Source organism: Mycteria americana, chromosome 9 (genome assembly GCF_035582795.1).
Source record: "Mycteria americana isolate JAX WOST 10 ecotype Jacksonville Zoo and Gardens chromosome 9, USCA_MyAme_1.0, whole genome shotgun sequence".
Taxonomy (NCBI): domain Eukaryota; kingdom Metazoa; phylum Chordata; class Aves; order Ciconiiformes; family Ciconiidae; genus Mycteria; species Mycteria americana.
This window is the reverse complement of record NC_134373.1, coordinates 24889924-24915090: the sequence shown is the minus strand read 5'-3', so window position 1 is coordinate 24915090 and position 25167 is coordinate 24889924. Positions and strand designations below refer to the sequence as shown.

Sequence of the window (25167 nt, the reverse complement as noted above, 5' to 3'; positions counted from 1 at the left end):
AAAGTAGAATTCTGACAGAAGACAGTAGTGTATTCCAGTTGTTTGTGATGCTCAGGAAGGAATGTTATGCTATGAAATGCAATGCTGAGACTCAGATCCTTGCTCCTAGTCAGATAAACAGTATAAAATTTTCTTTAAGTTGTAGTTACTTTGGATGTGACTTTTTTTTGTCTTTTCTAATTTTTGCATGTGTATAAGGAACACTGAGGGACTGAGCTGGCTTTGAAAAAAACTTCTGAAGCCTTTCCTAGTAACGCCCCCAACTTCCCACCAAAAGGAAAACAACAGATTTCTTGACTTTTGGCGAAAAGAAAATTAAATAATTTAAAATCAGGATAATTAATAATTTCTGCAAAAATGTTTATTTTTAAAAAATTTAATAATGTTAGTAAAAAAATTGTCTTTTGCATTTTAGCAAAACTGAGAACTTCAGTTATTTCATTTGAACCTATCCTCTGCATTTTATAGAACCTTACTAGCCCCAAGCCTAGAGTAGAGGCTGTCTAGAGCCTTAATGGGAGTAAGAACGATTTAAAAATTATTTTCATTCAGGGTAATTTAGCTTCCCCAATATTGCAATAATACTACTACCATAAAATAGTTGATTCTCTCGAATTAACAGAATTAAATAAATTAATGTTAATGTGTTCTGTACATAGATTATAATTGCATATATTTATTATGTAAGATAAGGTTTGTTATGTAAGGAGGTTTTGATAGTCTCGATCAAGTCTGACTGTGAAGCTTATGATATATTTTTGGAAGTTATTTTCACATTTTTTCTAACCAGAGCTTCATGTTTAAATGCATGTGTGAGGATTGTGAAGGAGATTATATATAATGTTCATCTTAGAGGTTCTTCTAGTCCAATTTTTAAATAAGTATTTCTGTAGTATGTACGGTTACTTTCAAATATGTATCCTTTACAATTTTTTAATTTATCTTTTATTTGCAGATTTTTGTTTATTCTTCTTGGACCACTGGGTAAAGGGCAACAATACCATGAGATTGGAAGATCAATTGCAACACTAATGACAGATGAGGTATTTTTATTCCTGGCTTGGTTTTCGTCATTTTGTACTGACTTGAAGAGGTATAGTAGGGAATCTCCAATGTGGAATCGTCCAGATGAAATGTGGCTAATCATTGTGATGATGCACAAATAGCATTCTAGTTTACCTGTATGTTGTGGTTTAGCCCCAGTTGGCAACTAAGCACCACACAGCCGCTCGCTCACTCCCCCCCGGTGGGATGAGGGAGAGAATCGGAAAAGTGAGAAAACTCGTGGGTTGAGATAAAGACAGTTTAATAAGTAAAGCAAAAGCCGCGCACGCAAGCAAAGTAAAACAAGGAACTCATTCACTACTTCCCATGGGCAGGCAGGTGTTCAGCCATCTCCAGGAAAGCAGGGCTCCGTCATGTGTAATGGTTACTTGGGAAGACAAACACCATCACTCCAAACGTCCCCCCCTTCCTTCTTTTTCCCCAGCTTTATATACTGAGCATGATGTCATATGGTATGGAATAGCCCTTTGGTCAGTTTGGATCAACTATCCTGGCTGTGCCCCCTCCCAACTTCTTCTGCACCTGGCAGAGCATGGGAAGCTGAGAAATCCTTGACTAGTGCAGCAACAACTAAAACATCTCTGTATTATCAACACTGTTTTCAGCACAAATCCAAAACATAGCCCTATACCAGCCACTATAAAGAAAATTAACTCTATCGCAGCTGAAACCAGGACACTGTAATAGCCCAGATTACGCTGCCATAAGGAGATAACAAAATGAGAAACAATATTCACATGTAAGGATATCTTCCCTGAGAAGATTCCATTTTACCCAGTTACTTTCCAGTGGAATTAATTGTGTTTTAAACTGTAAAATCTCTAGAACATTTATCACCCATAAAGATGTTTTTCCATAGCAGCTGGAGCTTCTGTGAAAACTATGTACTAGAAACTCCAGTCAGTTGAAGCTGAGATTGTTTGGTGGGAACGTCATGAAGTGCGTTTTATTTCAGAGAAAAGGGGCCATTGTGAAAAATTTTATGAGAGTATTCCTTTCCCCATCTCTTTTTCCTCCCACATACACTTCTCCATTTTTCACAGGTGTTCCATGATGTTGCTTACAAAGCAAAAGACCGCAATGACTTGGTGTCTGGAATTGATGAGTTCCTTGATCAGGTTACTGTTCTCCCTCCTGGAGAGTGGGACCCAACAATTCGAATAGAACCACCTAAAAATGTTCCCTCTCAGGTTTGTACACTGTAAAATTCAGACACTTTTAAATGTTGTGATGAGTTTTTGCTAGGTAGAATTAAGTCTTACTAATTTAGCATTTAGCAGGGTCACTATATAAATGTTTTGCGTGCTCTTTTTTTGGTTAATCTGCTTTAAGAGAACTCTTGTATTGCAAGCATACAGTATAGTGATGACATTTTGTGTAGTTCAGTTCTAGTTCTCTCCTGAATAAAGACAGATAGTTGTATCTAAAGATCTTGAATTCAGGGGTAATTGGTCATAAGCATCTTTGATTATTCTGAACAGACATGATTTGCTTTTGTTCTAAGCTTATTGCAAGAATTGATCAAAGCAGCGTGGCTTGCTACTCTTCAAAATGTTTTCTGATACAAGATTTTCTGTGATCAATTCTTTAAATTTCTTAGACCACAATTGCTTCTACTATTTCCTGTTACAGAACTCCTCTACAGCTTATGAAGAGGTTATGTTGATGAATCGTACAATAAAAATTACGTGTTTAGTCTTTCAACTCTCAAAGCCTGTTTCCTCTGCTAAAATTATGTTTTGGTTGCTAAGGCCCATGAGAAGTATCTTTTCCTTCTGGTAGGAGAAACGTAAGATCCCAGGAGTGCCAAATGGGACTGCAGCCCATGGGGACACAGAACAACCTGGAGGACACTCTGGACCAGAACTGCAACGCACTGGAAAGTTAGTGAAAACATATACAAAATCTTAAGTGTTGTAAGTGATGCACTTCCAAAGAAATCATAATGGCCTGGTTCTTTCTCAAGTGACTGGCTTGGCATATGATTTATTTCAGGCATTTTTCCTGATTTGCGTACCGCACAGTTGAAAAGGACAATACATACTAATTTGCAGAGAGGGGGAGAGGGCAAGAGGATTTGAGTTTTCACATTGTATTTATTGCAAGCTCCTGTGTCTATTATTTATAAAGGTCAGACCTCTGTTAAACTTGATTAACATTTCTTATTTTTGTATAGCATGAAGGAAAAGTTGGGAATAGTCTTGTGCCATATATTATGAATGCTTACAGCTATTTTGTAGTTGAAGTTTCTGGGTTGTGCAGCTCTAGTGTTTCTTTTTTGCCTCAGTAAACCATGATATGTCCTGGTACATGAGGCTTTGATTACCATGGTGGCTGCAATATACACACATCGGAAGGAAGAATTTGCCCCAAGGAATACTTATGTTCTCTCATCTCATACAGCGTGGTGTAAGTGCATCAGCTGTCAGTGATTGCCTTAGTGCAGTGTAGTTGTGTGATAGACTTTTCTTTTACCTTGCTGCCTCTTGATATTTAAGTATCATTCCTACCTGCATAAGGCTAAAGATTCAGCTGCAGTGTTTGTGTACACAGTGGGGCAGAAGAGATGATGGCCAGTCTGGCTGTAAGCCGTTCTCTCACGGGTGAACCTGGTAATTCATGGCTTGAAGGATCATTCTAATATTTAGGAGATGGTGGCACTTTGTCTTCCACTTACCCCAGCAACATCTGATACATTGGGTGCCTGTGAGAAAAAGAGCATTGTGGGGATATTCACTTTAACTGTATGGTATATTTTAAGGGAGCGTCTGTTCCTAAATATTTTATTATATTTAGTATAGTGTAAATGACAAAAGATGACAGTTCTTGTCCTTGGAAAATGGTGGCCTACATTCAATTCTATCATCAAGTGTATTTAGGAACAGGTTCTCAAATAAAGAATTTGAAGCTCTATATGTAGACGTGTGGACAAATGGGCACTGTGGTAGCTCTCTGATTAAACAAATGAAAAGATTTATTTCACATAATAAATAATAGGGTTTTACGTGTGGGAGCTAACAACTGTTCAGAAGTTTTGGGTCTGGATGATTAGATGAAAATTTTGTAAAAGAAACATGCGAATTAGTTTGTTTTAAAAAAACAATTTCCTGATTAAAGTCATCAAGACAGGGTTCCCAGAAACTTTTTTCTGGGAGGGATGAATTATAAGAGTATGTATCATTTGATCAAGGAACAATAGCTTCTCTGCAGTATATTTAAAGCAATACGGTGGAAGAAAGTTTGGTATGGCTTTTTCATTAATTTGATCTCTTCTATTTTTTGTAGATTTTTTGGAGGATTGATTTTAGATATAAAAAGAAAAGCTCCCTTCTTCTGGAGTGACTTCAGGGATGCTCTCAGTCTGCAGTGTCTGGCATCATTTTTGTTTCTCTACTGTGCTTGCATGTCTCCTGTCATCACATTTGGTGGTCTGCTGGGAGAAGCAACTGAAGGTCGTATAGTATGTGTTAAATCTGAACTTTTAAAACAAACTTACATTCCTAGGTTTGTGGTTAGTATTTTCTTACTGTTGCATGAATCACCTTTAAATATTGGTGTTTCACTGTTTAGAAGGCTACAGACTAAGACATTGCAAAAAGAACCTGTTTGAAAATTTATGGACACTTCTCTCTATATCATATTCAGAGTGCAATAGAATCGCTGTTTGGAGCATCCATGACTGGAATTGCCTACTCTCTCTTTGGTGGACAGCCTCTCACTATACTTGGCAGCACAGGACCGGTTTTAGTGTTTGAGAAGATCTTATTCAAATTTTGCAAGTAAGTGAAGATGATGATATGCATCATCCCTCGGGTGTTGTTAGGTAAAAGTAGAGACACTGATGCCAAAGTTCCAACATCTGCAGAATAAGATCAACAGTTTGTTTTGGAGTGCACTGCTTAGGCTTTCAGAGTCTGAAAACTGTGCAGTAACTGAGACAAGTGAACTGGTGGTAATGCAAAGAGGTTGATGGGGGTTTTTTTATTGTTACTTTTTGTTTGGTTGGTTTTTTTTCCAAAAAAACCCCAAACTGTTTTGAAGAGAATACAAACTTCAAGATGTTTTTGGTTTGTGGTGGTTTTTTTTTTTTTTAATTGTATCATTTTCTACTCTGAAACAATACATTTAAATCTGTGGTTTGTCTCATCCCTAACTCATGCAAAAGCTGTTACCTCTCACCGAGGAAGTAAGTGTGGTGGCAGTGGTGCCATCTTTCAACAGTCACTAATATAGACCCTGCCCTTCCTCCACCCGAACAGAGAAGGGGTGAAGCATCGTGCCAGAACAGCATATCCCCACATTTATGTTAATGTGCTATACATGATATGCCTCTGCCACAGTGTGGGTAAAACTTATGTCTGCATCTTGGCAACCATCATGCTTCTCTGAGATCCTGTCTGCTTTTCTGCCCCATTGCTGTGACAGGGACTTCTGCACCAAGATCTCCTGAACCTCCTGAACAACATAGAGTAGGAGACCCCGCTTAGCACCCCAAAAGCTTTTTTTATCACCTTCAGGTAGACCTTTCAGTTCTCTGCAATAATGTCACCCAGCGTGTTTGGAGCTCTATTATCATATGTAGTAAGCATACAGGATTTTGATGAAAGTTGTTATTATAGCTACTCTTGCAGCTTAAGAAGAAATTGGCAGGTATTGGCTGTTCACAAGGCAGGATATGGGATAAAAAGTGAGTGGACATTATACACTTCATGTGTGTGACTACGCTCAAAGCTGCTTGCTCACTTTAGTAGAGATAGAGCTCTTTGTGTCCCGTTAATTGGGAGGAGAGCTCAAGTCAAGAGGGGTCTTGACAGTATCTTCAGTTCACAATAGGTATATAATTTCTGATTCAGACTGTCCCCAAAATTGCACATCCTGAGGCAAAGGAAATTTTGGAGCTGCCTCTTCTGCATTTACTGTGGCTGGACAAAAAATAAACTGTGTTTAATTTTAATTTTTTTTTTTTTTTTTAAGAGAGTATGGGTTGTCGTACCTTTCTCTGAGAGCTAGCATTGGACTGTGGACTGCAATCCTGTGCATCATCCTTGTTGCAACTGATGCAAGCTCCCTAGTCTGCTACATTACCCGGTTTACTGAAGAAGCTTTTGCTTCTCTTATATGCATCATTTTCATTTATGAGGCCTTAGAGAAGCTGTTTCATCTCAGTGAGACATATCCAATCAACATGCATAATGATTTGGATCTGCTGACAAAGTACTCGTAAGTAAGATTTCTTCTGTTAACACTGCGGTTTTTTTCATAGGTTATGTTTTCTCTGTGAGGAATGCAAACCAGCGCACAGCAGGAAAAGTTTGCAGTAGTTGCAAACTTAACATGTGGGAGCTATTGAGTCAGGCATGATGCTGGCATATGGAAGTACTATTTACTGAAGGTATGTGTACAAGCAGTACACATTTACTTAAGATAAGTAAAAAATATCTTGACTTGGAGTTTGGAAAAGCTTACACACACGCAACTTGGAAGTCCTTGAATAAAAAATAGGACTTCGAGGGACCTCAGCTTTAGGTCTTTATTCACGTTTTTATTTAATGAGGTGTAACTCAATGACGTCTTACTATAACCTTGTACTGATGATTTATAATATTTTATTGGGTGTTCAGGCAACATTTTTATATCATATTTATCTGTTTGGTTTTTTTTTTTCCAAATTGAAATATTGACCTATCTAAAAAGGATATAATTTGAGGTACCTCCTTTATTTTAACCTCTCTGTCAGTTAAGTTTCAAGCTCCAAGAACTGAAGTGGATTTGGAATTGTTAGGTGCTTCTCAGCGGTGATTGATTTTGTCATAATCAATTTGTTCTTAGTAACAAGGTTTTTAATATGACTCCATTTAAGCAGCTTTACTTTATTGTGGAGTTTTGACAAGTAGTATTCTACTTGGGGAATGAAAAAGTGAATGGCTTTAGTCAATATAGTTTCATTTAGAAGTAAAAACTCATAGACTTGTTTCTGTGATATGAGAACAAAAATGTTCTTCTAGTAAAGGACAAGATCCTAGTCTGTCCTGAAGCCACTTAAGCCTGGTCACCTCAGCAACTAAAATGTCATTAAAAAGCATTTTCAGAGAAGATCCCCCTCCAGAAATGTCTTTATTATTTCATTGAACCCATTTGAACCGTCTGCATGAGCAGGGTGGGGCCCAGAAGGAACAATGCTTGAACAGTACCACATCTTCTGTTCAGTGGAAAAACAGGAGTGTCTCAACCAAATGTCTCATTTGCATTTGAAGCTGGGAAAAACAAAACACAGTAACAGAGAAAATATTTGAGCTTTGTATATGTTATCACTAGAAAAATAGTTAGCAAATCCTGAGTCTGAATGCACATTATATACCTTAATACGCAGAACAAGTTAAATTATAGAAACTATAGTTCTGCTGTGACATACTCTCTCACCATGCTGAAAAAAAAATTATTTCTCTCTAATAGTTTAATCAGTAGAAAAAGGGATATTAATTTGAAGAGAAAGCAATAAACATCAAGAATATACCGTGCATGCAGTTGAGGTTATATCCTGGTCTTATTTAACTTCACTTAACTTCTATGAAGTCGGTATTTCACTCTAAAGACCCTCATATAGCACAGTGTTTGTGGATTTTTTTTTTTCCTTTACCACTTCAAAGTAGTCATCTCAAAGGGAAAGAGAATAAGATGTTCTCATACGGTTTTGAGTAACAAATGTTGAAATACTATACAAAGACAAAAATTTACTCAGAAGCTATTTAGCAGGCAGAGCTAAGATGTTAAAATATGTAATGAAAAGCATAAACACAAATAGAAATACAGATTCCTGGGTAGCTAGCTTTATTCGTGGTTAGCTGAATCCCGTGGTATTGCTGAGATTTCAGAGAAATAAGATTAACAGTCTTGCTTGAATAGGGGTACAGTGATAGGTATCTCTATATTTTATGAAAGTGCTTTAGCATCATAGTCCTTATGTTTACAAATAAATGTTTTTGGTTTTATTTAAAATTCATTTCATTAATCAGAATCCCAAACTGATTTTTGAAGGGGGGTGTTTACTCGCTGCCTGTCCTTAGTAACTGTCTTCATTGAATGTAGAATGTCCAGAGCATGCAGAATGGTAAAAGAGCAGCAATTGTCGTCCTCCAATTACAGCTATTGACCTGCCCTGTCCTACAGTGTTGGAATACCAGCACAACAGTTTTAGATTTTCCAAACACAATTCCTGAAGACAAGTGTCTTCCAGATGTTTAGAAGAAAGATTTGACCGCTGCCTGGTGGTTTCAAACACATATATAGCTATCAAAATTATTTGATATAATAGTTTTGTAGTTATTTATGGGGTCATTGTTTCATACCTATATTCTCAGTTATTCTTTTACTCTGTGTAGATAGTACAAATAAATTTACTTTCAAACTCTTGCATTACATTTCACTTTCGGCATTTATGTTGTGTCTTCTGCTTGCAGCAATATCCTGTTTATTATCGATATCATGTCCATGGCAACTGGCCCCACTAATACCAAAATGACTAGCTGTAGACATACTTATAGGCAGCATAGCTCTTATGGGATGTGGCTTATATTTCTTTAACCTTAAAACTGATTGTGGGACACGCCAGTATGCATATTGATTATCTTGTACGAGCACATCTGCCAATTCCAAGGATCTGTGGTCTGAACACAGCAAAGCAGTAATTCTAGCCTCTTCTGTTCTCTCCCCTCCCTCCTCCTTCATCTGAGTTTTTCTTAGTTCTTCAGAACCAGCCCCGACAGGTTGGGAGAACGGAAAGATGTGCTCTGTTGGAGCAACTCTACATCAGCTGCCCAAATGACCAGTGCTTGCACAGCAAGCTTGCTGCAACCTGAACTCCATGGGTTTGCTGTGCAGATATGCACATACTACTCTGTCCAGACACAGTGGCCATTTGTGCAGAACATGAAGGTATCACAATTATCATCCCCATGGGATCATCACAAGACAAGACATTTCAAATAACTTTCAGTCCCTGCTGAAACGTCTGTACACATCTCAGTTCCAGAAAGATCAGAAACTAGAAGGTGAATAAGCATAAAAGCTTACTTGAAATAAAAATCTCATTTTTGTTTACTTGGGAGTTGGGGAATACTGCTTTCACAAGGAATTAGAAGCTTTTTCTGCAGAATCTGACTCTAGTCCTTCTACTTGTAGTTCAAATGGGTAACAAACTTGGGCTGAAGCTGGTTCTGTCCTTAAAGGACCAGCATACTCTGTTACAAAAGCTAATTAGTATCTGCTGTTTTGCTAATTAAAACAGCTGTTTGCATTTTCCTCTTTGGGGATTTTAAAGACAAGTTTTTAATTGTTAGTAAAGCCTTGGCAGTTCTTTAATTAGCAATGGGTGAACTTCAAAAGGTTGAGCAACTCATTTCTCTTTGAATGCTCAGCCAAAGCTTATGTAAAACTTTTGGATCTGGAATTCTGTGCTAGAAAACTCAGGTTATACTGTAAAATTTCTGTGTTTTCTGTATTCTGCCTATTGCCCGCTCAAAAAGTTGATGACAAATAGGTCAGGACACTGTATATATTTGAAGCTTTCAGTGTATGCTGTGGCCCAGTCCTCTTCTCTTCTCCCATGGGCTTTCCAAGTATGCTCTGATGTCCACAGGTAGTCTGTCTGCATCCCAGTACTGTTGCCTTTGCCCTGGTGAAGACATGAGTTTGACCCAGGAAAAGTCATTGGCATGCTGTTAGTACTGTCCTTTGGAGTACTAGAAAGACAAAGAAAATAGTAATTTAAAATGGTTGGTATTTCAACCAGATTGGAGCCATATTTCAAGTGAGAAAGAAAAGCCATTCTGTATTTTGGGTGGGTTTGAATTCTGTCATAAACAGTCTCTGTTGCAGGAGTTTGATGTAAAAGACTGTACTGCATGCATCTCCTCTTAATATTTAAGGAGTCATAATAATATCATAGGAGTCATTAATATCACAGGAGTCATTACTAGTATCTTCCATAACAAACCTTAGAAGACTATAGAAAGAACATTCAGAACAGGTGGGATTTTTTTTTTTTTTTTTTAAGTCAAGCAGACCCAAATATTTGAAAATCAGCTGAAAGTCCTCCTAAAAGATGTCTTAAAAATTTGAATTTACCATGTTACCATTTTAGGTAGAAGATGTGAGTTTGGGTTTGTTAAAGAATTCTATCTCAAAAAGACAAAAATATCTTTTGTTGCGTGATCTAATTAATGCAGAACTAGTCCTAATGCACTTTTTACTCATTTTCTTTACTTATACGTGTTTGTTACTCTGTGTTGAAATATTGGCCCTAATCGTCAGGTGATCTGCTTGCAGGCAAATCCATTCAGCATTCACATATAACTTTTTCTTAAAACACCATCTTTGCGATATGGACGATAAAGAATAAGGCATTTAAGAGTTACATCAGAAGAAGGACAAAGGCAACCTGATTTTCAGTGTGCTGCTGTGCTGCAATTTTTTTCTTTTTAAACTGCATTGTTTTGAAGGAATTTAAATAGAGTAGCTGCATTGTTTATTAAATAAAATACACATACTTTTTGATGTGGGCTTTTCTTTCTTTCTTTCTTTTTTTTTTTTTTTACTGTGACCTTTTTGTATTTGTCATGCCATTAGCATTTGTAGGTTGGCATAGCAACTCTCTTATTTCTGCACTCTCCTCCTCCTGCTTTTTCCTACCCCTGTAGCAAATATATCTCCAGTTAGTGAGTCCTGTCTGGAACACTGATGCACATCAGTTTTAATGTGTATATTAAATATTAGGATATCATTTTTGCTAGAAAAGGAGAACCCTACAACTGGGTGGATTATAAACAGAGGTTCTCAAAAGGAAAACAAAAAAAGCATTGTGGATGAAAGGAACATGATTTAGAAAGCAATCCAGTATTCTTTAAAATATAATCATTTTAAGATAGTTATCTGAGAATACAGAAGATCAATTATTTCTCAGTGTTAGGTTGCTTAGATCTCGGGACTTTATATACCTTTGGTTTTTTTATTAATTCTCTTTTCAGAGGGATGAATTAATGTTGTTTTTAATAATTCTTTACCAGAAGTTACTCAATTATTAACAGATTACATTGAATAATTTTAAAGTGATTTCTTGGCATAGTAATATGCATATTGCAATCTGTCTTGGTATTGACATGCACTTAAGCATTAGGAGTAGAAAATCCCACTCTGATGTAATTAAGGAGCCAAGATCATGTCAATCTCTATCTTTTGCAGGCTATAGAAACCGTTGCTTCTAAAAGGCATTGTGAAGATTAGTTTTGTGCATACCACTGTTTGCACAAGCAAGTTTTAAATCTTTCATTATCTATATAACTTAATCTAAATACATCATTATTGGATGCAAATTATGTTGGTCTATACCCTGTATTCCTTAAGCTGCAGGTGGAATGAGAAGAGTAAATGATGATAGGCACAGAATTTCTCATTAGGATCGCAGGCATGTAATTGAATTCCAATTCCTGCAATGATTTATTTGAACTTAGATATGAATATAGATTTTCTTTTCCCCTTCTTTATAGGTTTGTTTGCTACAATTAAGTAACTGTGCCATATCCTGTGTATCTTTCCCTAAGAATGTCCCTCTTCTTCCCAGAACGATGCAACTGCCATCATTGAGTTTAACTGCTGGTTCCTTTTTGCTTCTTGACAAAGTCTGGAATCAGAAATGATTTTTCCTTATTCCATTTATTCTAGGACTTCCCTATGTCCACCCAACCCAATTGACTCATTTTTCTCTTTCGCCCTCTTTTGAGCCCAGGGGGGGTCACCTTGCTTCATTCTTTCCTACTACTCATCCCCTCTACTTTGGAAACATATCTCCTTGTTAAGCAATTCTGTACAGCATTCAGTTTGTAGTTGATAGCTGGTCTACACAATGCTTTCAAAATCTAGAAAGGCTTACATAAAATCCTTGGGTGGTTTTGTTACAGTACAGTACAGTTATGTGTATTGATACACTACACCTGAACAATTGAAACTTAAGCTGACCATGTAGCATTATAGTACATTACAGTATATTATTTCTGAACCAGCATTATACTGGATCTCTTCTCCTCAGGTGTATGTTTTTTTAACTTTGGAAGTGGGGTGAAGTGACATCCTAGAACTATTTCTCAGTGAAAGCTTTCAGATGAATTGTCAATATCCCACGTAATTACACTACTTTTCTGCACATTAACTTCTATGCATGGCAGTTACATACCGTAGTACTGCTAAGAATGCAGGGACTGCATACTGCACCAGGCAGCTAATAAAGACCAACCTTTATGAGTGACAGTCAAGGTTAACAAAGCCACAATGTGATTATAAATCTGTTTTCTAGACGTTCCCCTTGACACAATAACGTTCTCCTCCTGATGTGCTATCCAAAGAAACATGATTCCTTGAGATGTCTTCACTCTTAACATCAGTTCCCCCCCACCTCAGATTTATCTCTCTCTATGTGTGTGTGAAATTGTTGTGCTGCTGAGTGCACTGTCTAGGTACTTTTGTAGGCTTTTCTGTTTTCCTCCTCAACTTCACCAATTAAACTATATAGATTCCCAACCTGAGAAAATACACGTGGATGCCTACTGATATTCATGATTGTCAGAGATGGGCTACTTCACTTAATGACTCAATGGCCTAATTCAGGATGGCAGATCTCATGAATAAATGAAGAAAAAAAATCTTTTCTTGCCCTGACAGCTGTGCTTTGAAAGGGTTTCGTGATACTGAGAATAGAACTTAACTGACAAGTCCATTTCCCATCAATATTAATTATTTTGTTTCCAGTCTCTTCTCTAGTGAGACTTTGATTTTCACAGAATCACAGAATCGTATAGGTTGGAAAAGACCTTTAAGATCATCGAGTCCAACTGTAAACCTAACACTACCAAGACCACCACTACACCATGTCCCTAAGCACCTCATCCAAACGTCTTTTAAATACCTCCAGGGATGGCGACTCAACCACTTCCCTGGGCAGCCTGTTCCAATGCTTGATAACCCTTTCAGTGAAGAAAAATTTACTAATACCCAGGCTAAACCTCCCCTGGCGCAACTCGAGGCCATTTCCTCTTGTCCTATCACTTGTTACCTGGGAGAAAAGACTGACCCCAACCTCTCTACAACCTCCTTTCAGGTAGTTGTGGAGAGCGATAAGGTCTCCCCTCAGCCTCCTTTTCTCCAGGCTAAACAACCCCAGTTCCCTCAGCTGCTCCTCATAAGACTTCTGCTCTAGACCCTTCCCCAGCTTCGTTGCCCTTCTCTGGACTCGCTCCACCACCTCAATGTCCCTCTTGTAGTGGGGGGCCCAAAACTGAACACAGCATTCGAGGTGCGGCCTCACCAGTGCCGAGTACAGGGGCACGATCACTTCCCTAGTCCTGCTGGCCACGCTATTTTTGATAAAAGCCAAGATGCCACTGGCTTTCTTGACCACCTGGGTACACTGCTGGCTCATATTCAGCTGGCTGTCAACCAACACCCCCAGGTCCTTCTCTGCCAGGCAGCTTTCCAGCCACTCTTCCCCAAGCCTGTAGCGTTGCATGGGCTTGCTGTGGCCCAAGTGCAGGACCTTGCACTTGGCCTTGTTGAACCTCATACAATTGACCTCGGCCCATCGATCCAGCCTGTCCAGGTCCCTCTGCAGAGCCTTCCTACCCTCAAGCAGATCAACACCCCCGCACAACTTGGTGTCATCTGCAAACTTACTGAGGGTGCACTCCATCCCCTCATCCAGATCATTGATAAAGATATTAAATGGAACTGGCCCCAATACTGAGCCTGGGGGACACCACTTGTGACCAGCCGCCAACTGGAGTAGACTCCATTCACCACCACTCTTTGGGCCCAGCCATCCAGCCAGTTCTTTACCCAGCGAAGAGTACACCCGTCCAAGCCATGAGCAGCCAGTTTCTCCAGGAGAATGCTGTGGGAAACCGTGTCAAAGGCTTTACGGAAGTCTAGATAGAAAACATCCACAGCCTTTCCCTCATCCATTAGGCGGGTCACCTTGTTGTAGTAGGAGATCAGGTTGGTCAAGCAGGACCTGCCTTTCCTGAACCCATGCTGGCTGGGCTTGATCCTTTGGTTATCCTCTACATGCCGTGTGATGGCACTCAGGATGATCTGCTCCATCAGCTTTCCCAGCACCAAGGTCAGGCTGACAGGCCTGTAGTTCCCCAGGTCCTCCTTCTGGCCCTTCTTGAAGATGGGCGTCACATTAGCTAATCTCCAGTCAGCAGGGACCTCCCCAGTTAGCCAGGACTGTTGGTAAATGATGGAAAGGGGCTTGGTGAGCACATCTGCCAGTTCCTTCAGCACTCTTGGATGGATCTCATCAGGCCTCATAGACTTGTGAGTGTCTAAGTGGTGCAGCAGGTCACTAACCATTTCCCCCTGGATTATGGGGGCTCCAGTCTGGTCCCCATCCCTAACTTCCAACTCAGGGGGCTGGGTACCCAGAGAACAATTGGCCCTGCTATTAAAGACTGAGGCAAAGAAGGCATTAAGTACCTCAGCCTTTTCCTCATCCTTGGTCACTGTGTTCCCTCCCCTGTCTACTAGGGGCTGGAGATTCTCCTTAGCTCTCCTTTTGCTGCTAATGTATTTGAAGAAGTATTTTTTGTTGTCTTTTACAGTAGCAGCCAGATTGAGCTCTAGCTCAGCTTTGGCTCTTCTAATTTTCTCCCTGCACAGCCTTGCTATACCTTTGTAGTCCTCCTGAGTTGCCTGCCCCTTCTTCCAGAGGTCATAGACTCTCCTCTTTTTCCTGAGTTTGAGCCAGAGCTCTCTAGTCAGCCAGGCCAGTCTTCTTCCCTGCTGGCTTGTCTTTCGGCACCTGGGGACAGCCTGCTCTTATGCCTTTAGGACTTCCTCCTTAAAGAATGTCCAGCCTATTTTGTCGCTATGAATGTTGACATGAGAAGAAATGTGGTAAATATAATGCCAGGGATATACAGGCGTTGTGGATATGGGACAGCAGAGAAGTCCTCGCCTATGATGATGTTGTTGTCCCCTTCCCATAGCAGCTGTTAGACAAACAGAAGGACTCTGCGAGTGCCCATAATTCACATGCAAATGGTGTATTTGGAGCAACCTAAACATGCATAGCATTCTGCTATTGATGTACTTTCCTTCAGCCTTGTAAATGCAACATGAAGCATACTTATGCATATATTCTAATACGTTACTTTTAAAACAAAATTAGTGATGTTACCTTCAATTTCATTCCATCTTCTTACTCTGTCTCTGTTATGTGGTCAGTGCACAGCACACTTGTAGAGCATACTCTGTGTCTTAGGGGAAGACCTTCCTACTCATATTACCAAATATGTGCTCTGATATTCAGTGAGACGTATTGTTTAAACAAGCACATTTTGTAACTTATTTGTCATACTTGCCTGTTGTTTTTTTAATAATATAAATATTCATATTGAGATTTTGCCCTTCTAGGAAGGGGAAGTTGTATGTTGGCTAATCATGACGAAGCTGCAGTTGCATCTTTTATAGATCAGATCCTTAGCTAGTATAAATAGGTGTAGCTTGCAAAATATGTACATGCTGGAAAAATAGGAGCTCCAAAACAGTGCCTTATGAATTGGATAAAATAATCAATAGTAAGTGCCTCCTAGTCTTGAAAACAACATACTGAAAAATGGCAGCTGCCTAGGGTTGAATGGCCATGAGGCTTTCAAAGGACCTGCACCATTTAAGTGTGTTTTATTTACTCGCAAAACCCCTGTGCAAGACTCTTGTTCAAAGCTCTTATACTGGCTGTAATGGCAGCAGAATGGACTAGCACCATGTTGCATGTTTAAAGTCTGTGTGGGGAGGACAGCGTGCGTGACAGGTTAAAGAGAAGAAAATGGTAAAGAACAAATCTGAAGAATCGGGAGTAAGAAGTGGAAATTAGAGGGATTCCCCCACCAGACCCGGCTTAATTTCAATTGAACAAGTAGGCCTAGGGAATAAGTTTCTTGTTTTGCAGTAAACAGAAAGTTACAGTCAGGATGAAAGTGTGTTTAGTACAGAACCTTTCACCTGACTAGTTGTTGAGCAACAACGATGTTTATCTTTTATTGCTGATCTACAAAGGAGGGGGAAAATATTCCCCAACTTTACATATAAAATAACAGGTTTCTAATTTACTAACCCATATTTCCTTTCCCATTGTCCAAAGAAAGAGGGATCATATGGACAATCTTTTTGGTGCTTTTAAGGATAGTAATAACTGTTCCTTTTGCGGAGTGACCTGTGACTGGGTATCTAGTGCCATTTTAGATCTCTCAGCCTCCAGCTGCTGTGAGAACAAAGGCATGAGTCACCATAGACCCTCACACATGTGTGCCCACCCATCATGGATGTTACAGATACTATGGGCCATATAGGCACCCATGTTTAGACATGTGAATTGCTCCCAGGAGATCAGAATGTCTTGCAGTAGCCAAAAGTGTAAAGATGCAAAAAGAATTGTTCTGGCATCAGTGTGATGCCAGGGTATATTGTGAGATTGGCAGCAGAGATTTTTTTTTTTCACTATAGTGACACCTGTGCTTTTGCCACCACAACCAATGTCAGATTCTTCCCTGCCTATATTCTAGCCATGAAAAAAGCAGTTTCTTCCTAGCCGTGATGAAAGATAATCAAATGTATCATTCTGTATCTTCTAGCATAACAAAGATGATTGCTGACTCCTTATCACTAAAAGGCATGGGAGCATGTTGCTAAGTTAATACTGTATTTGGAGCTGAATATGTTGCTTAGAAAATAAAGGTGTATGTGTAGTCTCTTGCTCATGGGTAATAGCATAAACTCCATATAGATCTCTTGTAGCGGGCAAGTGCTCAGCACTTTAAACAACTTTACAAGAACTTAAGAGCATTTGAACCTCCAAGAGGCAATACATTTTTACTCATTTCAGCGTTCCAAGTAATATTTTATCAGGAAAATAGAAAGATGTGTTACTGGTTAACAATTCAATGTATTTTACTTTTTCTCCTGAGCGCTGACCTCTCAGAGTAAAAAAAAAATGATAATGAGACTAAAAGTTTTAAAAGCCTTATTTCACTAATGTGAGTTTCTCCTTGCAGGTCAGTTGTGTTGGGAAATAGTCATCATTGAAGCAATTACATCTGTTATGAAATACCACATTTTGGTAGATAATCTTTTATGTTCTGGCACTTAATGGTACCTCCAGTTGTGTTTTCTGGGCTGGACAGGGAGTGTCTTACTATCTCACATTTATATAATGTTAAGCAAGTAGTGTGACACTGGAAGACAGTTATACTATGATACAATCTCACATAAAAATGTCAGTGTTGCCAAAAGACATATAATATTGAAAACAATGTAATGTTATGTATATTCACTCATTGATTGAATGATCTTGTCAGCAGAAGGCTGGATCTGATCTTTACAGTTAGGGCCTAATCTGCACCCATTCAGTGACAAAAGCTGGGTGCAGGGTGATTTTGGTCTGCATGGGTGGAGTTTGCACAAGTTGCTTACTGGCTGATGAACAATCTGCCATCGGTAAATGCCTGTGAAACTTGGTAAAGGCCAGACTGGAATGCTGTGAATGAAGAAAGTGGTATTGATATAGAAATAACCAGGGTGATGATCTCATCTGAAGGTGAATTACTTGAGCTGTATTAAACTATAGCTTCAATTGTCACATTTCTGACTAAGGAAATAGAAATTTTCGCTTCTCTAACTTTTAAATGTAATTTTGCAGTTTGCAGCAATGCAGCTGTACCATGTAGTGTTGGTGACATTCACAGTCTTCCCTTCTAGTGAGAAAGTGACTTTGATTGAACAGCCCACGTCACCTTGGCCTACTGTAATCAAACCCCAATGGGCCATTGCCCAGAGTCTGCCAGTCTGCGATCAGCGATGGACATCAGGGGGCAGGGAGCTCCTGTGCTCACAGGAAACAGTAGTAACCTGAAATAGCCACCTCTGTATTGTTGCATGAACATCAAATACTCCCTTGCAATAACGTAGACATAACTTTTGTTGACTTTATTATGCTACCGTAGCTCACTAGTAGTGATGTGCTTCATTTAACCCATTTTGTAATATTTCAAACTATGCATTGAACATGGATTCATTCTGCACTTAGGGCCTGATCCAAAGCATATTAAATATGTTTGAAAGATCCAGTCTACTTCAATGACTTTTGGCTCAGGCCCTCTATTTCTCTGAATGCTGTTGCTTTTTGTTTTTGCTTTTTGTTCATGGGCTGCAAGGGCTTTTTCTTTTTTTTATAAATAGCTGCCTTTAAAATAAAAGCAAGGAGTTGCACAAAGACAAACTGCATCTCTCTCTATGTATATATTAAATGCAACTGTTGTCACATGTATAGTATTGTAATCAAAATACTGTGGCACTATTCTGTACTCATAATATAGATGGTAGAATTTCTTATATAGAAAATATTACAAATCTAGATGAGAATTGTCATTTTGTGGAAAGATAAACAGCCAAAGAGAAAATAGAAGGCGTAGCTAAGTGAAGAAACTGATACTCTTCTAGAACTGGAATGCAAATGTATGCTTAATGGCGCTCCACTCTATAGTCAGATGTTGTCCTGCCCCCAGCTACTCCTGAACACTTTATCAGAAAAGAGAGTACAGAATTTATTTACAGCCATCATAAGCACGTTAAAATACTAGCAAGATAGATAGTACTATAGATTTTTAAAGTAGAATTGATTTAAAGAGAACTGTAAAGCACACTTGACATCTTGGAACCTACAGAGTATCCTGCATATTTTGAAGGCTTTGACAAAGAAAAAGCCTCCCACAGTTGCTTCAGAGGCTTTAAAGACTTAATTTTGATTTTAAATTGCCTATTTGCAGTATTGTCCTCCCACACTGCTTTGTCACGTTTTTATGTTAAAGTACACAATTTAAAATGAAAAGCATGCTTTTAAAGCAGCTGTGGGGAAAGGAAAAACAGTAGACACAAAAGTTCACAGAGCCTTTGGTGCTCGACTAAAATTATCATTTGAACTAAAATTATCTGGGAAAGTAGAGCACAATTTCAGTATGTCATAAAGTTGATAATTTGGATTAATATCTGATACATCTTTTATTATTAAGGAAAAAAATACTATTTTGTCTTTTCAGATGCAATTGTGTGGAACCAGAACATCCTAGCAATAAAACCTTACGATACTGGCAGGACTACAATATATCTGCATCTGATGTGCCATGGGGGAACCTAACTGTGTCAGTAAGTGAAAAACTGGAATTTAATAAATAAAGGCATAAGCATAAATAATTTTGTCTCTCCTACTGCAGCAAATATATTGAAAAAATGCCATGATTTTTCTGATCATATTTGTTCAAATAAAGCGTAAAATACACTTAAGTGAACAAAGATTAACACAGACTTTGTAGCATTATCTCCTTTTGCAAGCATTTTACAGCCTTTGATATTACACATTAAAGCAAGTATGTGCATTTTGTGCCCTTCTTTGGAAACTTCTTGACACACTAGCACAAGAGTTTGACTGAGATAAAGTCTAAACATGTCAAATGACAACGGATTTGTCCTAAATTCCGCCAGATGGCAAAACCAAAATTCCCTTGTGTAGAAAGACACTAGAAGCATTTATTTCCCCTAAAACATTCTTACAGCTGTTCGGGCTATAAAGGAGAGGAACGGGAGAAATTTTGTACATTTTCTGTTCAGTGACCAAATTTCTCTCTTACGTAGGCCTTTGGTGTTCTGTATGTCTTAGTTTTGTAATTTTTTTTCTGAGGGATTGGGGAACGAGCTACAGACAGTTTGGGGAGCTTGCATGGATACATAACTTGTTTCTAAATTGTACACTTTTCTAGGTTTAAAATATTTATTACTTTAGGTTTGCCTTCTTTAAAGCAATATTTACAACTTGATTAGAATGTCATATGGAGATCAGGCCACCACTTTTTCTCACAAATGGATCATTTCATTACACAGTCAAAGAGAATTGAGTGCAAAAGACACCAAACTGAAGGGTTCTCTCAAAAGTATAACTGAATTAACCCCATCGTAGGCATAACCAAATGAAATGCTTAAAAGCCAATCCAGTGGACCATCTCCAGCAGATACTGTTTTTTTCTTTCAAAGGCAGGAATGCAGAAGAACTGGTGTCCTCCTATCATGAGTTAAGCAAGGACTGCCTTCCATGGCTGCTCTGTCTTGATAGCAAGGACTGCTCCTCAACTCTGTTGGTGTGGCAACAGCACAGAGAAAGTTGAGAACTGCTGGCCTGAGGGATTCCAGCAATCCAGAATGAATATTCCCAAAATTGCAGCACACTCTAAGAGCATCTGTGCAGGGGCAGACTCCTCCTCTCACTTTCTCAGATCTCTGACAGTGTTTTTCAGAGTACATTTGCAGCTGAGGAGATTTAAAATAACAGATTTTGTTTTAACTATAAATGTAAAAGACCGGCTGCATTATATAAAACCCTTTAAAACTTCTGTAAAAGCTTATTACCGAAACTTGAGTTTACATGGGTAGCAGTGTAACTGACCAACTTTGCCCATGAGTCCCTATAGTTGTCAAAGAAATAACTGAAATTTTTCATACTTTCATGTATTTATTTCTTGGAAGCATCATCAGGAAACTTCAATTCTCCTGTTCCAGAGAATTGCATTAAAAGATTAGACCTAATTGTCTCTAAATATTTGGTCAGTCTCACCCCACTGTCTTTTTTACTGCTCATTTCTTCCTGTTGTTTCTTGTGTCTGATTTAAAAATTTCAAGTTTCTGAAGATCTAGATTGGCACTCTCTCTTAAAACAGTTTTTTTTGCTAACTAGGACCAACAATTTTTGTTTGCTATCTAAGACAAAACAAGTGTGAGCAAAGTGTTTATTCTGATGGTGAGAAAATCCTTTTCAGTAGGTATATGATGAAATTGATCTCTGTGCTGTGCCAACATCAACGTCTAGCTCAGGGCAGGGCAAGTTTTCTATTTGATGTCCCAGAATCTTGAGAATTTCATCTGTATTTCCTGAGAATATTTTTTCCCATCTAAAACCTTTATTTCATCAGTCAGAAGTGCATCTTATTTATCCCAGGTTTACTGCTATACCAATATAAAAAGTTTTGGACTCCTTTGTCTCACAGTCATCCAATAGAAATTGTGGGTTTTTTTCAAGCCAGCCTTTGTTCAAAGCCAAAGTTTCTCATAACATGTCAAGCCACAGTACTGTGACATGAGTCTGACGAGCCAATGACCCAGTTCATTTGATACTAAAAGATCCTGATCTGGCAGGATATTGCTGTCTGGAATCTCTGATTCTGGGTGCTGCGTTTCTTTTTGCTTAATATGTGTGGCGGGATTTGGGAAGGAGAAGGAAGGGATTGTGAGTCCAGAGCTTGTAGCTCATGTTTTTAGAGCTACTCTTTATTTCTCTGCTTGTTACTTTGGAACAAGTATGTTTTTAAACAACTAAGGATGGTATTGGAGAATTACTAGATTTGTTTTCTACTGTATCTGCATATTTGATCATATATTATACTGGATAGAATTAATGTTACAGATTTTGGGGTTTGCTGCATTTTATCAGATCGCTTTTTTTAAAGAAAAAGATAATTTGTGGAATGTGCTGCCCCCATGTGGTATTAAATGTATTGGTCTCCTTTTAGGCTAATACTGTACATTCTAAGTAGCTTTTTCTTGAATTGCTCGGCCTGTGAAGTTAAAACAAAAAATCAGTTTTTGAGAATACACCAGGAGCAGCCTTTCTCTTGGTAGCTTTTGAACTTTGCTTTCCTCTCTTGGAAGGAATTAGGAAGTGCAAATCTGTGTTTGTAGACAGAAAATAAATAAGTATACTTGTTCAGTTTGAAATAAATCTGGTTTTATATTAATGACTTTATTTATGGTATGTCTTAGTGACTTCATCATTTAATACTGGTTAAAAAAGAGATTATTTTGAGGGTTTGAGAGTTTTTCATGCAGACTAGATACAAATGTTAGGAGTTTTAATTTTTAAAGGAATAAATATCTAAAAATGATTTTACTATTTCTCGTAATACAATCTGCTTGCAGTTTAGGAAAGTAATTGGAAAAAAAATATCAGTGTAAGCATGGATATTTTTCAGAACAATACTACTTTGCTCTCCCTGATAGGAATGTAAAAAGTTTCATGGAGAATTTGTTGGACGAGCCTGTGGTCATCATGGCCCTTATGTTCCAGATGTCCTCTTCTGGTCTGTCATCTTATTCTTCTCTACAGTAACGCTGTCATCCACACTGAAACAGTTCAAAACTAGCCGATACTTCCCAACAAAGGTATGTGTCATTTTTTTAATTCAGAAGTTGTCATTAGTCATGTATAAGCATGAATTCCATCTGCATTGCAAATTCAATTAACTGCTGGTGAAGTGGACACTGCATCTTCTTCTCTGTTAGAAAATTGTATCAGAATAAGCATGGTTTTAGCTCTAAGCACAAAATGGCTTAAACAGTGAAGAAAAATAAATCCTAAATCACACATGAATGTTGTAGTTAAAATTGTTGTGTCTCTCAATAATCGTAGGTACGATCTGTTGTCAGCGATTTTGCTGTCTTTCTCACTATTTTGTCCATGGTTTTAATTGACTATGCCATTGGGATTCCATCACCAAAACTTCAGGTTCCAAATGCTTTTAAGGTAATTTGTTGATAAATTGCACTGACTTATTATTTTGACAAAGTAGTATGCTATAGTGGGTTTATTATATTTTTTATCATCAGGGAGTAGTGATACTATTCTGAATTTTTTGTGTTGACCAAGTACTATGCAACCTCTCTGATTAGTGGCCCATGTAAGTGAGCCTCTCCCATCAGGCCCCTTCATCCTAATGTCTTCTGTGTGAGGAACAACCTGGCTCAAATTACCCAAATGCTAGACTGCTGTAGTGTTCTGGGGCTCCTTCCAAATTCTGGGCTCATTGTATCAAATAAAACCAAGTCTGTAATATCCCAGATGATTTTATTATATGTAGCTTCTCTTTTTGGTATCATAGGAAGTTTAGCATTTTTCTGTGCTCTTACATAGATTCATTTTAAAGGAAGTCATATCCTAGTAATGTTATTGTATGTATTCTTGTGAAGTTGAAATGCAAATAATCCTTAGAGTTCTGACTGGTCATGCATGACTATGTTTTTATAGCCCACCAGAGATGATCGTGGCTGGTTTATTACTCCTTTGGGGCCTAATCCTTGGTGGACAGTGATAGCTGCTGTAATTCCAGCCCTGCTTTGTACTATCCTTATCTTTATGGACCAGCAGATCACAGCTGTCATTATCAATAGAAAAGAACACAAACTAAAGGTATTCAGTCAAATAGTTATATTTTCAGTGTCATTTTCTGCTTCAGGTTATGTAATGTACCTTCATCTACTTGAGTATGCTAATTTATTATATGTTACATAGCACCCCTTTAAATTGTTATGCTTTTTCTCTGTTGGTCTGTGTAGTACCTGTGCCCTGTGTCAGTGATTTGCTGCCTTACAGAAGTCATTATGAATGTGATTTGGAACAGAGATTCTCAATCAAGAAAATGCTGTCCTCTGTGCTTTATTAGAAGCATGATACCCATTCATCTAAAGAAAAAAAATCTGGAAGTTAATGATTTCCTTAAGTAACATAATATTAGTTGCCTCTTCAGATATTGACAGTGTTGTTCTACTGGATTGGATTTTGAAAAAGTATTCAAGGGTTATTTTGTAATATAAGATTTTTTTTTTCCTCTCTTCAACCTTCTCTGTGGTTCTACCCATCCATTTTTTTTTAAATGCCCTTCCTATCTTAAAGAAGGGAGAAGAATAAAACTGAGCTTTAGAGGCACAATGGGTACTTAAAACAACATAGGACAACTTCCTGCTCTGTTCTCTAACACTTTAGTTGCCTGCAGATGGAGAGAGAAAAAGGGACATCACCCCTCTGAAAAACTGTTGGGCAAAATCTAGCAGCAGGTTTCTGTACATGTATATGCAGCGAGCTTAGGCTTTTTTTGACATACTTTTAATAAGCAGCAATCCAATCCCAAGTTGCTTTAGCAAATGCATTTGCAACCTTCACTTTGCACTGCCTCTTCTTGGATGATTGTGACATTTGATATGTTCTTTTTTTGCCCTCTTTGTCAGCCTGGCTCTTCATGTCAATCCATAGCATTGCATGTGGTTAACTTGACAGATGCAGGAATTTGCTGCCAAGCTTTGGAATGTGTTTTTTCAGCACTGGCATCTGGGAGTCAGATGGTCCTCCTGGCTGCCCCCTTGTCTTGCTGCGTTTTAGTTTTGCTGGGGTCTGGTGTAGCATCACCTGTTGCTATGCTTCCTTTTCTTCCCATATGTCAGGTTCCTCAGATCATGTATGAATGTGAGGAAATGCTCTCGGATTCTGTATGCATTAGCAGATACATTCCTCATAAATGTGTCAGAAGGTAAAAAAAGGTGTCTCTGTTAGGATTTAGAATTAAACTCTTTCTTTGAGTGCATTGTGCGTGTAACTAATATCTCTGTTTGACACATCTCTGAGGTTGTCAAGATGTGTCTTGAAGATAAGATTCATAAGCACTTTTGGGGAGTGAGGGAAGGTTGCTAGAGTTGATTCTTTTTGTTTTCTTTACTTTATATGAATTCCCCTTTTTAAATAATGTAAGTAAATAAGATGGCATTTTCATTTCAGTATATGGCTTACATTTTCATAAACCCAGACGCTTCCCATTTTAGAAGTAAAAGTTGTCTTCAGAAAGAAATGATTTGTTTGCTTCCAACTCATTTTCCCCTCTTTTTTTATACTTCCCATAGCAAATTCTGAATAGTGCATATTTCAGCTTTTGGCAGTCTCTGTAGCAAACCCTTCCAAGTTTAGTTTAGTTACTTTTTTTATGTCAAAAGGCATTTGCATGGGTTTACAGGCAAAATTATGGTTCAACATATTCACATTGTTTGCATGAACATCAGTGTTTCATCAGACCATGACATTGGATTTGTTGCCATATTGCAAAATTTTGTGGAGATAACTAACTACCTGACTTTTTAAAGGAAAATAGCTTGAGCTCCTGCTTGCAGCTGTGTGGTGGCCCTGGATACATACTAAAA

At 38.3% G+C, this 25167-nt stretch overlaps 1 protein-coding gene across 1 annotated transcript in view; it reads left to right on the top strand.

Moving 5' to 3' along the window:
- SLC4A10 (solute carrier family 4 member 10) overlaps nt 1-25167 on the top strand; it is a 104447-nt gene that overhangs the window by 61084 nt on the left and 18196 nt on the right. The window contains exons 8-17 of the mRNA XM_075511969.1: nt 956-1043; nt 2109-2255; nt 2848-2948; nt 4351-4525; nt 4711-4844; nt 6040-6285; nt 19203-19308; nt 22207-22368; nt 22616-22729; nt 23231-23392. Coding sequence (XP_075368084.1) covers nt 956-1043; nt 2109-2255; nt 2848-2948; nt 4351-4525; nt 4711-4844; nt 6040-6285; nt 19203-19308; nt 22207-22368; nt 22616-22729; nt 23231-23392 — 1435 coding nt within the window. The remainder of the gene's footprint in view (nt 1-955; nt 1044-2108; nt 2256-2847; nt 2949-4350; nt 4526-4710; nt 4845-6039; nt 6286-19202; nt 19309-22206; nt 22369-22615; nt 22730-23230; nt 23393-25167) is intronic.